This window comes from Erythrolamprus reginae, chromosome 7 (genome assembly GCF_031021105.1).
Source record: "Erythrolamprus reginae isolate rEryReg1 chromosome 7, rEryReg1.hap1, whole genome shotgun sequence".
NCBI lineage: Eukaryota > Metazoa > Chordata > Lepidosauria > Squamata > Dipsadidae > Erythrolamprus > Erythrolamprus reginae.
Window position 1 is genome coordinate 85,914,960 of NC_091956.1, and position 13,999 is coordinate 85,928,958.

General features: G+C 43.6%; 1 protein-coding gene across 6 annotated transcripts in view; it reads left to right on the plus strand.

Annotated features, from left to right (window-relative positions):
* MAPK10 (mitogen-activated protein kinase 10) overlaps positions 1-13,999 on the plus strand; it is a 252,552-nt gene that overhangs the window by 71,078 nt on the left and 167,475 nt on the right. For 4 of the 6 annotated variants that reach the window (XM_070758061.1, XM_070758063.1, XM_070758062.1 and 1 more), the window contains 2 exons: positions 3,182-3,253; positions 9,706-9,875. In XM_070758061.1, coding sequence (XP_070614162.1) covers positions 3,188-3,253; positions 9,706-9,875 — 236 coding nt within the window. In that variant the 5' untranslated portion in view covers positions 3,182-3,187. Of the gene's footprint in view, positions 1-3,181; positions 3,281-9,705; positions 9,876-13,999 lie in introns of those variants that run through there. The other 2 variants (XM_070758064.1, XM_070758065.1) reach the window with 2 other exon arrangements.

Below are 13,999 nucleotides of genomic sequence, written 5' to 3' on the forward strand. Positions count from 1 at the left end.
CCTCCCAGGAGATTCCCAGAGAGGCCCCACGGAGGCTTCTCCCTGCCTTTTCCAGTTACAGCTTCGGAGGCTCAGGTTTGTAAGGAGAAAATGGTTCTTGAGAAGAGGCAAAAAAGGCTTGAACACTTGGTTCTTATCTAGAAAAGTTCGTAAGTAGAGGCGTTTGTAGGTAGAGATGCCACTGTATAAGGAAAGGTTCAGCATTTTGGTTCCGCAACCTCAAGGACCTACCTGTACTGTCTATGCTGTCTGGAATGATGAAGATCATAGTACAACACATTGGGAATCATACAGTCTGAGTGAAAGCCGTGCTGATGTGCGTCGCTCACCTTAGGTGTCACTGTGGGAGAAAGTGCCCATTATCACGAGACGAATCCATTTTGGTGATCAAAAGTTCTGATTAAGGATGAGTGCCTTCTGGCTTCATCAAAGAACCTTCAAGTTCCTTAGATGTTTCATCCATATCTAATCCTCTACACTGGTCCTCAATTTGACTTCAGAGAATCCATTTTCCATTTATGCTCTTATCTCTTAGATTGTAACTGAGATGGCAGGTCTCATCGATTTTCTTACTCTTTTGATAAGCCACTTCAAGGGAAGATTGTTTTGGAACGGAGCAAATGTTTCATATATATATCTATGTACTACTAAAATCCTCACGGTTATGACCTTTACCTGGGCGAAATGGTATATCCGAGGGCAGTAATGGTAAACCTTTTTTTCCTTGGGTGCCGAAAGAGCATGTATGTGCACTATTGTGCATGCGCGAGTGCCCAAACCCATAATTCAATGCCTAGGGAGGGCAAAAACAGCTTCCTCCGCCCCCTGGAGGCCCAATGGAGGCCAGAAACGGCCTGTTTCCCAACAATTCCAGAGGGCCGGGGCCCCCACAGAGAAGGCTCTTCCCTTTGGCCCCACCAAGTGACATTGTCTGGTTGACGGGACCCGCAGAAGGCCAAATCTGTGGGGCCTCACCGGTCGCTGAGACTCATACAGCAGAAGGTGGTTCACTTCTGCATGTTCTGGAAATCATTGCAATTTTGATTAATATTAAAAGCTTTTTAAAACAAGGGAGAAAGAGAGACAGGGGGGGGGGCAAAGGAGGAAGAGAAAGCTTCTCTAGTGAGTCACTCAACCATGAGACTGCAAGCTGAGCTCTCACAATGCAGCACTAGAAAGATCCTGCGCTTGGGGTTTTATTTTTATTTTTTGTGGAAATCAGATTGCAACCAGGAGTGGAATTCACCTCCCTTCCCTACCAAATGTGAGCGTGCGTGTATGTCTATGTTTGATATACTTTAGAGCAGAAAGAACCCCAGTAATATTTCAAACAACTAAGGGACGTATGTGAACATTGCACGGAGCAAGACTTGGAGGCCTGTGGCTGAACTCTCTGGTGTGGCTGTGCAGATAATGTGGCACAGTGATTTCTGGCAGAATTGTCGTCTGTGGGTGCCAACAGAGACGTGGCTCCCTCAGTGGCGTTGCAAATTATTCACATACAGTATTCTCAACGCGGCAGTCATCCCCTCCGCCAGACTCATGTTAAGCAATAGTAAGCATCCGTGGGCAACTCTGGAAAATGTTCCACATGGTGGATAGGGAAAAATTCTTTTCTCTATCACGTAATACTAGGACGAGGGGGCCCTCCCTAAAGCTCACAGGTAAGAAAATGAGGACAAATAAAGGGAAATATTTCTTCCCCCAGAGGGTCGTTGGTTGATGGGATTCCCTTCCAGAAGAGGTCGTGACAGCTGTCAGCCTGGAGAGCTTGAAGGCAGGATTGGACAGATTCATGGATGCCAAGTGCATCAGTGGTTATTGAAATGGATGTCCATGTGCCGCCTCTATGTTGCTTGAGGCAGGCAGGGTCCCCTTGGGTCCCATTTGTTGGGGTCAGGGAAAAGGGAGGGTCTTGCCTTCTCCTTCATGCTCATGGACAATTGGTGGGCCACTGTGGGACACAGAACGCTGGACTCGATGGGCTTTGGCCTGATTCAGCAGGGCTCTTCTTAGGTTCTTAGGTTCTTACATGTTTCCAAAAGCCATATCTTATCATTTTGTGCACTGCAAGGATTGTACCGATATCCAACAGGAAACAATTCTTTCCGAGTCCAACGTACAAGGCAATTTTAAACTCCTGCTCTGGCTCTTTGTTGTCTCTTGTTCCCTCTGGAGGCCTTGAATTCCTCCCCTTGATGGTAGTTGTCATCGAAGCAATTACGCTGTCAGTCTTGCTCACTAAATTAGGAATAGTCAGATTGCCAGAACCGGCTAGCGGGGGGGATTTCCTGACAGCGAGAACTATTCATCAGTGGAAGGGCTTGCTGGAGATTTTAAAGAAGAAATTGGGCAGCCATCTGTATGAAATGGCATTGGGTTTCCTGTTTCTGTAGGGGGTTGGACTAGAAGACCTCCAAGGTCCCTTCCAACCCTCTTATGCTGTTATTTACTTATTTATTACTTTATTGATTTATTTTGTCACGTTTATGTGGTGTATATTGGAGGTGGTGACCTTTTAAGAGCTATAATGCTTAATGTATGCCAATTAATGTACATTCAAAGTGACAATAAAATCTGTCTGCTGTCTGTCTGTCTGCTGTCTGTCTGTCTGTCTTGTCTATCTTTCTATCCATCCATCCATCCATCCATCCCTCTATCTACCTACCTACCTACCTACCTACCTAACCCACCAACCCATCCATCCATTTGTCTGTCTGTCTGTCTGTCTATCTATCTATCTTTCTATCCATCCATCCATCCATCCATCCATCCATCCCTCTATCTACCTACCTACCTATCTACTCACCCACCAACCCATCCATCCATCCATCCATCCATCCATTTGTCTGTCTGTCTGTCTGCCTGCCTGTGTCTGTCTATCTATCTATTATCTCTCTCTATCATCCATCTATCACCTCTCTATCCATCCATCCATCCATCCATCTTTCTATCATTTTATATTCTTGCAAATATTCCCATTGATACTGAGAAGTCTTTTCCTATAGGAAAACAAAGCTTTGGTCTTGAAAAAAACCTTAATGCTGGTTTCTTAAAAGTTAACTTTCAATTTTCTTCACTATTGAACCAACGTCATAGATGTTAAATCGATGGAAACAGCATGAATAAATAAGTCCCGTTTGGATGAGGAATATTTATGCCCTTGTTCTTTGAATTTCAGATATTTATGAGCCGCCATTTCCTACATTACTGCGGTGAGCCCACTCTGGATGTGAAGGTTGCCTTTTGTCAGGTGTGTGTTCCTTACAGGTAAAACAAGGTACAGTATATACTTGTACTTACATACTTTGTGATCAGTATTTCATATCAATCATACCTATTTGACTAATCACCAATATCACCGAAATCTCTCTCTCTCGAGTCCACGCCTGTACGGGCAGTTTTATTTCCGGCTCCTGTGCTAGTGACCTCTCCCAGGAAATGGGGCAGAGAGGCTGAGGGTGCCTTCTGTTTTTCTGGCATCCTTTTCCTTGCCAACTGCCCTATGCAATCGCATATTCTCCCCTACTCCAAGCACCGTGGTTGCATAAATAACATCTAGAAGCGCAAGGAAATTGAGAACCCAAGTACAGGAAACCCCCGGCCTTGTTCTGAACCACAGCTAACTTGTGAAATTTATTAATTTTATTTGTTTATTAAATTTGTATGCCGCCCCTCTCCGCAGACTCGGGGCGGCTCACAACAGCAACAGAAAACAATATATAATACAAATTCAATAATTAGAAAGCTAAAACCCCATAATTTAAAAAAAACATGCACACAACATACCAGACATAAACAATATAGGCCTGGGGAAGATATCTCAGTTCCCCCATGCCTGATGGCAGAGGTGGGTTTTAAGGAGTTTGTGGAAGGGTGGGGGCAGTTCTAATCTCAGGGGGGAGCTGGTTCCAGAGGGTCGGGGCCGCCACAGAGAAGGCTCTTCCCGTGGGACCTGCCAAACAACATTGTTTAGTCAACGGGACCCGAAGAAGGCCGACTCTGTGGGACCTTATCGGTCGCTGGGATTCGTGCGGCAGAAGGCGGTCCCGGAGATATTCTGGTCCGGTGCCATGAAGGGCTTTATAGGTCATAACCAACACTTTGAATTGTGACCCTGAAATTGATCGGCAACCAGTGCAGACTGCGGAGTGTTGGTGTAACATGGGCATATTTGGGGAAGCCCATGATTGCTCGCGCAGCTGCATTCTGCCTTGTATCTATATGAGGGCATGGGAGTTAAATTCTAAAATTTGCTATTTCTCCCAGTCAAAGAGCAAATGACCTATTTGTACCCATTCTTTGAAATGATTTTGAGCTGGAAATGATTTTGCAGGTTTGCAACTCAGAAACAACTCTTCCTGCCACGATTGAAGCTTCCAAATCCTTCCCCCCCCCCCCCAAATGATGCACAGTAGACAGATGGCAAGCGTAACTCCTACCACCTGCAACCAAAGAGTTGCGTGGGCCTTCTGGGTATTTGCCAACATGCGACTGCAGCTTCGTGCTCCCATGCAGTGCTTGGGGTCTTCACCAAAGACAACGGAATTATGCCGTTCAGTTTATTCTGCAAATTTGCTCCTATCAACATCTCCTTCTGGCAATGTTGATAGATGCTCCCTCTATGCTGCCTCCCCATTCCACAAATGCACATCTCTGGCTTTTGAAGGCCTGTTCCTGCTGGGCGGCCTGTGAAAAAAATAAATACACTCAGAACTGGAAGGTAATGAGGAGGAAGCCATTTTTGGCCATTGTCCAGGAACAGAGGAACCGACTGCACCTCCGATATCCCCTCGAAGCAGAGAAATCTCCCTTCTCTCTCCCTTCCTGGTTTAATGAGGGCAGTTTCCATATGCTCTCCTAGGTGCTTGCTTTGCTATTTGGAGTTGCTGTTTTTTATTATTATTATTATTTAGAATAGAATAGAATGGAATTTTATTGGCCAAGTGTGACTGGACACACAAGGAATTTGTCTCGGTGCAGATGCTCTCAGCATACATCGGTGGTTATTGAAACGGATGTCCATGTGCCACCTCTATGTTGGTTGAGGCAGGCAGGATTCCTTTGAGTCCCATTTGTTGAGGGTCAAGGGAAAGGGAGGGTCTTGCCTTCTCTTTCAGCTCAAGATCCCCATGGACAATTGGGGGGCCACTGTGGGACACAGAATGCTGGACTCCATGGGCTTTGGCCTGATTCAGCAGGGCTCTTCTTAGGTTCTTAGGTTCTTATGGCTCATGCATGAACCACCACCCTCCAGTCAATCAATTACAACTTTGAGTTCTGGCCTATTGTACATTTTACTGTCCCAGCTATAAAATTCAGTATCCTAGCATGGACCCTTTCTTTTATCGATTCCCTGGGATGATAATCAGTTCTGTGGAGCTGTGTCCATCCTGCATTTAAACTTCTTACAGAGGGACGTTAAGACACGGGATTTAGCATTAAAGTGGTGTATATTTCCAGCTAGCCTGTGAAGCTTGGAGTATTGAGCCAAAAATAGGATTAATAAATTGCACTGATCCGGGCAACCCCCTGGTAGCAGCCCTTGATGCAACCGGTGTAGCTGCCTAGAGATGTGCGAGTGTGGACGATGATAACAACTTTCATTCTCTTGATAGTAACATACAAATAATTATTGCCAGAAATCATTTCCCCCGACTCCTTTCCAGGAGAATTGCTTGAAATGTGCACACGGACTCTTTCTTCCCCGATATTTAATCAGTTTTTCTTGTGCCCTGGAAGCTTGTTCTTTCTCCTTATTTCTTTGTGGTGAATAAGTGTATTCATCTAGGGATGCTTGATCAGAACGGCTGCAATGGTTCAGCGGTTAAAGACGCTGAGATTGTCAGCTGGCAGCCCGGGTTCAAGACCCGAGCTCCCACTACTTGCTCCAACTCCTGTCCATCTAGCAGTTTGAAAGCACGAAAATGCAAGTCGATTAATAGGTAGCACTTGGGTGGGAAGCAGGGATGGGCTCCTAGGGGTAGGGTCAGCTACGCAGAACCGGTAGAAAAATTTTGGTCTGGTACGCCAGTGTTTCCCAACCGTGGCAACTTGAAGATATCTGGACTTCAACTCCCAGAATTCCCCAGCCAGCATAGGTTAAGAACGTGGACATTCCTATTATGTCTGCTTTCCTAATGCTGGCCTATTTCAAAGATGATGATTGATTGATTGATTGATTCATTGATTGATTGATTGATTGATTGATTGATTCATTCATTCATTCATTCATTCATTCATTCATTCATTCATTCATTGATTCATTCATCCATCCATCCATCCATCCATTGATCCATTTCCCACTTTTACTATTTATACAAATAACCCAAGGGGCAAACATATCCATTACACTTTCCTCCTCCTATTTTCCCCACAACCATAACCCTGCGAGGTGGGTTGGGCTGAGAGAAACTGACCCAAAGTTATCCAGCTGGCTTTCATGGCTAAGGCAGAACTTGAACTCATGGTCTCTGGCTTTCTGGCCTGGTGCTTTAACCACTAGACCAAACTGGTTCTAAGATATACTATCCCTCCCCCCATAGTTTCCTTGCCCCTTGCTCCAAACTGCAAATTTCCAAATACAATTCAGACTGTGTGTGCTCATTTTTAAAGACAAGCATGACTTATGGTAAGAAACCTGGAGAGATTCTTTACTATCAGTTTGTGTCAGTCTCCTTGGACATAAAGGTCTTTGCTTTCTTTTTCCCGAGTTAAATGGAGGCTGCCCCAGGGGAAATATTTGCCTAGCATCTATTCTGACATCATGTCTTCAGTATTTAAATGTTTTTAAAATGTTATTTAAATGTTATTCTGTTATTCTTCTCTAATCTGTTGTCATTGTGTTATTAGCTTTTATTTCTAGTTTTCCTGTTGTTCCGGACAGATTATTTGCGATACTATTTTTTAAAATTCTTATCTAGGCAGTGTATAATTAGTGACGTGATTGAAAGACCATGTTAATTTATGAAATAAAGTACAAGCATATGAACACAAATCAACCTCAAATCTCATTTTTATTATAGCATAGGAACGCTTTACATCTCCACCCCATGCCCAGTCAACGAAGCGGTGGAAGTGATGTGCCGGTGCCTGGAGGCTGTTGGGGCCTGGATGGGTGTCAACAGACTCAAGCTCAACCCGGATAAGACGGAGTGGCTGTGGGTTCTGCCTCCCAAGGACAATCCCATCTGTCCGTCCATCACCCTGGGGGGGGAATTATTGACCCCCTCAGAGAGGGTCCGCAACTTGGGCGTCCTCCTCGATCCACAGCTCACATTAGAACAACATCTTTCAGCTGTGGCGAGGGGGGCGTTTGCCCAGGTTCGCCTGGTGCACCAGTTGCGGCCCTATCTGGACCGGGACTCATTGCTCACAGTCACTCATGCCCTCATCACCTCGAGATTCAACTACTGTAATGCTCTCTACATGGGGCTACCTTTGAAAAGTGTTCGGAAACTTCAGATCGTGCAAAATGCAGCTGCGAGAGCAGTCATGGGCCTACCTAGGTATGCCCATGTTTCACCATCACTCCGCAGTCTGCATTGGTTGCTGATCAATTTCCGGTCACAATTCAAAGTGTTGGTTATGACCTTTAAAGCCCTTCATGGCATCGGACCAGAATATCTCCGAGACCGCCTCCTGCCGCACGAATCCCAGCGACCGATTAGGTCCCACAGAGTGGGCCTTCTCCGGGTCCCGTCAACTAAACAATGTCGGTTGGCGGGCCCCAGGGGAAGAGCCTTCTCTGTGGCGGCCCCGGCCCTCTGGAACCAACTTCCCCCGGAGATTAGAACTGCCCCTACCCTTCCTGCCTTCCGTAAACTCCTTAAAACCCACCTTTGTCGGCAGGCATGGGGGAACTGAAACATCTCCCCCGGGCACGTTTAATTTATGCATGGTATGTCTGTGTGTGTGACTGTTAGCATATGGGGTTTTTTAAATATTTAAATATTTTAAATTTGTCTGATTGCTTATGATTTGTTTTTTACATGTTGTGAGCCGCCCCGAGTCTTCGGAGAGGGGCGGCATACAAATCTAAGTAATAAATAAATAATAAACGTAATAAGGACATAGGGGAAATATAAATAATAATTTATTGTGGATTTCGGTACCTTGCGATTTTATTTATTTTAGGGCACATTTTGAATGGTCTGAAACATTCCTATTTGCACTAGGATTTAATCCTGGAAATGTACAGTGGTCCCTCGATTTTCGCGGGTCCGAACTTCGCGAAACGGCTATACCACGGTTTTTCAAAAATATTAATTAAAAAATACTTTGCTGTTATTTTTCCTATACCACGCTTTTTCCCGCCCGATGACTTCATATGTCATCGCCAAACTTTTGTCCACCTTTAATAAATATTTTTTTTAATAAACTTTAATAAATAAACATGGTGAGTAATAATCTGAATGGTTGCTAAGGGAATGGGAAATGGTAATTCAGGGGTTTAAAGTGTTAAGGGAAGGCTTGGGATACTGTTCATAGCCAAAAATAGTGTATTTACTTCCGCATCTCTACTTTGCGGAAATTCGACTTTCGCGGGCGGTCTCAGAACGCATCCCCCGCGAAAAGCGAGGGAACACTGTAATAGAAATATAATATTAAACTCTGCTCCTGTTCTTTTTTTTTCTTTTTTGGCCATAGTGTTAAAATCTTACGTCCATTATTGACTGGAGCAATATCTTTGTTGTGATTAAGAAGTGAGTACATAAATTCACAGCTGTAACTGTCTACCATGATCAATAGCCCTAAATCCAACCTTAACCCATTTGGCAGTGAGAGAAAAGAGAGCTGGAATAAGCAGGCTTAAGTGATTGGGGGGCAAAAATCTTTTGGCTATTTGGCTAAAAGAGAACAAGAGCCATAAAAGTCTTAAGATTAGCCATCCCGAAGAACGTCCAGCTTGAACTGACAGAAGGATCATGTCTGAGAAAATGGCCATGCCACACGAGATGAAAGTAATTGGGAGCTATGCCCCTGGGCAGCAGTGGACTATGAGCCGGAACGGTAAATTGCGCTTGCCGCCGCGGCTTGTAAGTGTTTGCGGGACCAGCACAATTTTGCTTCTTCACCTGTGAAGGTAGCAAAATCGCACATGTACCTGCAGCTGTGCCTGTGTTTCAGCATGCGCGGAAGCAAAAAACCCCTGCCGAAACACGGGCTCACCTACGGCTCCGTGCGTGATTTTGCTACCTCCACAGGTGCGGAAGCAAAATCGCGCTGGCCCCGCAAGCACTTACAAGCTGTGGCGGCAAACGCAATTTAGTGTTCTGGCTTGTAGCCCACTGCTGCCCCTAGGTAAATTCCGGTGTCAACAAGATCAGGGGTGTCAAGGCCCAGGGCCCAGGTCTGTCCCACTGGGTGTTTAGATCTGGCCCCCAGGGCCGCCCTGGAAACTGCAAAGGATCAGTCCGTGGTGCCTCTGCTAGTTTAGTTTAGTTTTTAGTTTTATTAGATTTGTATGCCGCCCCTCTCTGAAGACTCGGGGCGGCTCACAACAACAGCAATACAATATACAAACTTTCTCAGCAAAAATTATGACTGAATTCCTTTTCACTGAGGTATTTAATGAACTGGGTATAAATATAAACACCTGAATATTGAAATTATCAATGTATTTTGAGCAGCTAATTGTGCTCCAAGTTTATTGACTTTCTGCTGTCTTTCTCTCTTTTCTACATCACTCCATCTTCACGACAGGGATTTGGGAAACAAGTGGATGTGTCATATATTGCCAAATACTACAACATGAGTAAAAGCAAAGTTGACAACCAGTTCTACAGTGTGGAAGTTGGTGACTCGACCTTCACGGTTCTCAAACGCTACCAGAACTTAAAACCAATCGGCTCTGGAGCTCAGGGAATAGTTTGGTAAGATTCGCTCAGTTTTTCTCAGTCTAATATTCCTTGTGAATTGAGTAAGCCACTTCTAGCATGCATGAAGTACAGGTGTCCTTGATTTACGATCACAGTTGGGCCCAAAATTACCGTTGCTAAGTGAGACATTTGTTGAAGGAGTTCAGCCTCATTTTACAACCTTTCTGGACGTGGATGTTGAGTGAATACCTGTGTTTGTTAAGTCAGTCACTTGGTTGCTCGGTGAACCTGGCTTCCCTGTTCCTTTTCTGATCAGAAGGTCATTGAAGCTGATCACATGACCCCCCGGGCACTGCGACCGTCATAAATACATGCCAGTTGCCAAGTCTTTGAATTTTGATCACATGACCATGGGAAGGCCGCCACAGTCATCAGTGAGAAAAAATGTCCCTTTTCCCCGTGCTGTTGTAATTTAAAATAGTCATTAAATGAACTCTTATAAGCAGTGAAGGGCTACAAAAATGTTTGCTACCACACTGTGGGCGTGGCTTATTTTGTGGGTGTGGTTTGCCAGCCATGTGATCAGGTGGGAGCGGCTTGGCGACCATGTGACCAGGGGGCGGCTTAAAAGTCATGTGACTCACTTAAAAGTGGCCAATGTGATGTCACTCAGGTCAAGGGTTTGGGTCAGGATGCCTGGCCTCTCCTCACCTCAAAGAGATACAATTTCCCTCTCTATTTACTATTACTGAACATCCTAAATATACTATTTAATCCTATGTATATATGCCATATTACACACAGGCACACAAAAATATATATTATCTACGATATACATTGTATGTGTATGTACACACCTACACGCACAAACACACAGCTCTTCCAAAATTATACACATTCAATCTCACCAAGAAGCTGGGATTTGCCAGGCAATGTGTCTCATCCTGTATAATTTTGAAATTGTCACAAATTCAAGGCTCCCAAAGTTGACGTGATCATTAATCCTTCTTCATGGAGGGAAAAAGAAAAAACCCCTGACATTTCAGCGAAACATATAAATAATATTGTGAAGGTTGCGTTATAAAACAGAAAGGGCTTATCCATCTCACAGTGTAAATAATCAGCTCTTCTATGGTTTATGCAAGCGTTTCTCTGATGAATGGTCTTGGTTCTACTGCCTTAAAACCCTCCATAGTCTGTTTCTTTCTTTTCTTTCCTCGAACGTTTGGGTAGGTTTTTGGGATATTCTTTCCATTGTCATTATGAATGAACCATCACCTTTCCATTAATTTGATAGTTAATTGTATGTCCTACACGCCCACCAAGCCACGCCAACAGAACCACTAGGGAAAAATTTTGATTTTCATCCCTGGCTGCAGCTATCTGTTGCAGTAATTGTCCCTCAAAGTCTAAATCAATTTCCGGTCACAATTCAAAGTGTTGGTCATCACCTATAAAGCCCTTCATGGCACCGGACCAGGGTATCTACGAGACCGCCTTCTGCCGCATGAATCCCAGCAACCTGTTAGGTCCCACAGAGTTGGCCTTCTCCGGGTCCCGTCAACAAAACAATGTCGTTTGGCGGGCCCCAGGGGAAGAGCCTTCTCTGTGGCGGCCCCGGCGCTCTGGAACCAACTCCCCCCGGAGATTAGAATTGCCCCCACCCTCCTTGCCTTTCGTAAGCTCCTTAAAACCCACCTCTGCCGTCAGGCATGGGGGAACTGAGATATTCTTTCCCCCAGGCCTTTACAATTTATGCATGGTATGTTTGTTTGTTTGTTTGTTTGTATGTATGTTTGGTTTTATAAATAAGGTTTTTTTAATTGTTTTAGTATTAGTTTTAGTATTGGATTTACATGATGTTTTGTACTATTGTTGTTAGCCACCCCGAGTCTACGGAGAGGGGCAGCATACAAATCCAATAAATAAGTAAGTAAGTAAGTAAATAAGTAAATAAGTAAATAAGTAAATAAGTAAAAAGTAAGTAGACTTCAGGCACAGAAAAATACCAGGCTAAAAAAAATTGCTGTTTTTTTTAATTATAGAAGCCTCATGAAACCTGATCTTTTTTTTGGTGCCAAAAGTCCAATGATCAACATTGAAGCAACATAACACATGTTATTTTCTCAAGCCTAGCAAGGAAAAGACGCTTAATCAAGTCAAATAGTCTTGGCAATTTAGTCTCAATCCATTATTTATTTTTGTTTAGCTTCCAAAGCAAAACCAGACCAAATGAGCCTGGAAATTTCTGGCCGAGTCCACTTGCAGTACCAACTTTCCTCCTAAAATCTTTGCTGTTAAGAAAATTATACGGTAGAAGGAGTCAAGCGGTTAAAGGCTGCGGCTGTTCGCTCTTTGGCCCTTTGCTAAGTTTAAACTTTTAAAGGGCTGCCAATCAGCAAAATTATAATCCGGCAGTCCTGACACAGCAATATGAAAAGGGAAAAGCTTCACCCAGAAAGCCATCTGTTTTGGTACTTTCATTTCATTGACTCAGTGACGGGTTTCACTTCCTTCAACACCGGTTTGGAACTGTGGACGCCCATGTGTGCTCGCTTCACTCACGTGCAGCGCTTCTGCGCATCTGCAGATCATCGGTGATGATATCCGGGTAGGTGGGCGGAGCCTCCTGCAGCCACCACTACCTGCTCCCCCTAACTGAGGCGACCCAGTGGCAACTCACCACTGCATTGACTTCTATGCAATTTCTGTACTAAGGGAGAGTGAACAGCTCCCCTCCCTCTCTCCCTCCCTCCCTCCCTCCCTCCCTCTCTTCCCACTCCCCAGACATTGAATTATGGGTGTGGGCATTTGCTCATGCGCAATGCAAAAATGGCTCCCCCCACCCTCCTTTCTTGTTTAAATGCCAACCCAAAGCTGCCTGGAGCTTGTTAAAGAACAGAAACAAGACCTTGTACGTAAGCCCTTGCATCACTCATTAGTGAATGAGTACAAATACAATTCTTGAAATTCCCAATGGAAGTTAGTTCATTGTGTTGTAGGTGCAGATCTTGGAAATTTCAACATGAATTTCTGAAAGAGGTTATAACCTCTACAGTTCCATTCCAGCAACATAGGATATTTGACAAAATATGTCATGTGAACATACAATTATAAAAATAGGGTTCATTAAATAGCATCAGTGGAAGGTTGATATGTAGAGTTATTATGTCACAGGCTACTTGACATAGTCCCAGTGTAATGTAGGTATAATGAAATAAATTAAGTGCTTATTGGATATATGTATGTATGTTTTTTATGTTATTGCTGTTATTATTGACTTTTATTATTAGATTTTAACTGTTTTTAATTGTTGTTGTATTTATTCCTATGATTAGCCACTCAGAGTCCGTTTGGAGTGAGTGGCAAATAAATAAATAAATAAATAAATAAATAAATAAATAAATAAATAAATAAATAGGGAGGGAGGGAGGGAGGGAGGGAAGGAAGGAAGGAAGAGCGATGGTTTGTCACCATTGCTATATATTAATAGAGGCCTTGCATATCATGCTAAGCAAAAAGAGACATTATTATATCATATAGTGTATGTAAGCTGTGACCTGGATTAGCATGTCAAGGGGCAGGTTTACAGCTTACCTAATTAAGGGTCTGTAATTTAATACAGAAATCAATTAAAAACAGATTAAATAAAACACCAAATGCCTGATACCCTCTCACTGCATAAAAATAAGCGTAGGGGCAGTGGTATTAAATATAAACATATAAAATTTGGAACTGTTGTAGCACAGATAAAATCTGAAGGCAGGATAAACCTTGCCTTTTTTGTTGTTGTTGTTGTTGTTGTTTTTTGGATAGGAGAGAAAATTGAAATCCAAGCACTGAAATATAAATGATTACTGTTGTGCAGCAATAAAAGGGAAAGGTTGGCATGGTGATTATTCGACAAATCCTTCCATCCATTTGATAAAAAAAACCCCATTTTTAGCTCTTGCTGATTCTACTGAGAAAAGCACATCGTATTTATGTTCTTTTATGTTTCAGACGTCTTTTGTCACGATACTTGTTATTGAGACGCAGCTCTGTGAAAGGTGGAATTCAGAAAAATCGTTTCTGATGCATTGTTTCCCCTCTTTTTAGCTATTTTTGTCCAATGATAATAATGGGTGTTGGAAGTCATAGTTCAGCCCTACTTGGAAGATATGAACTGTCCAAACACT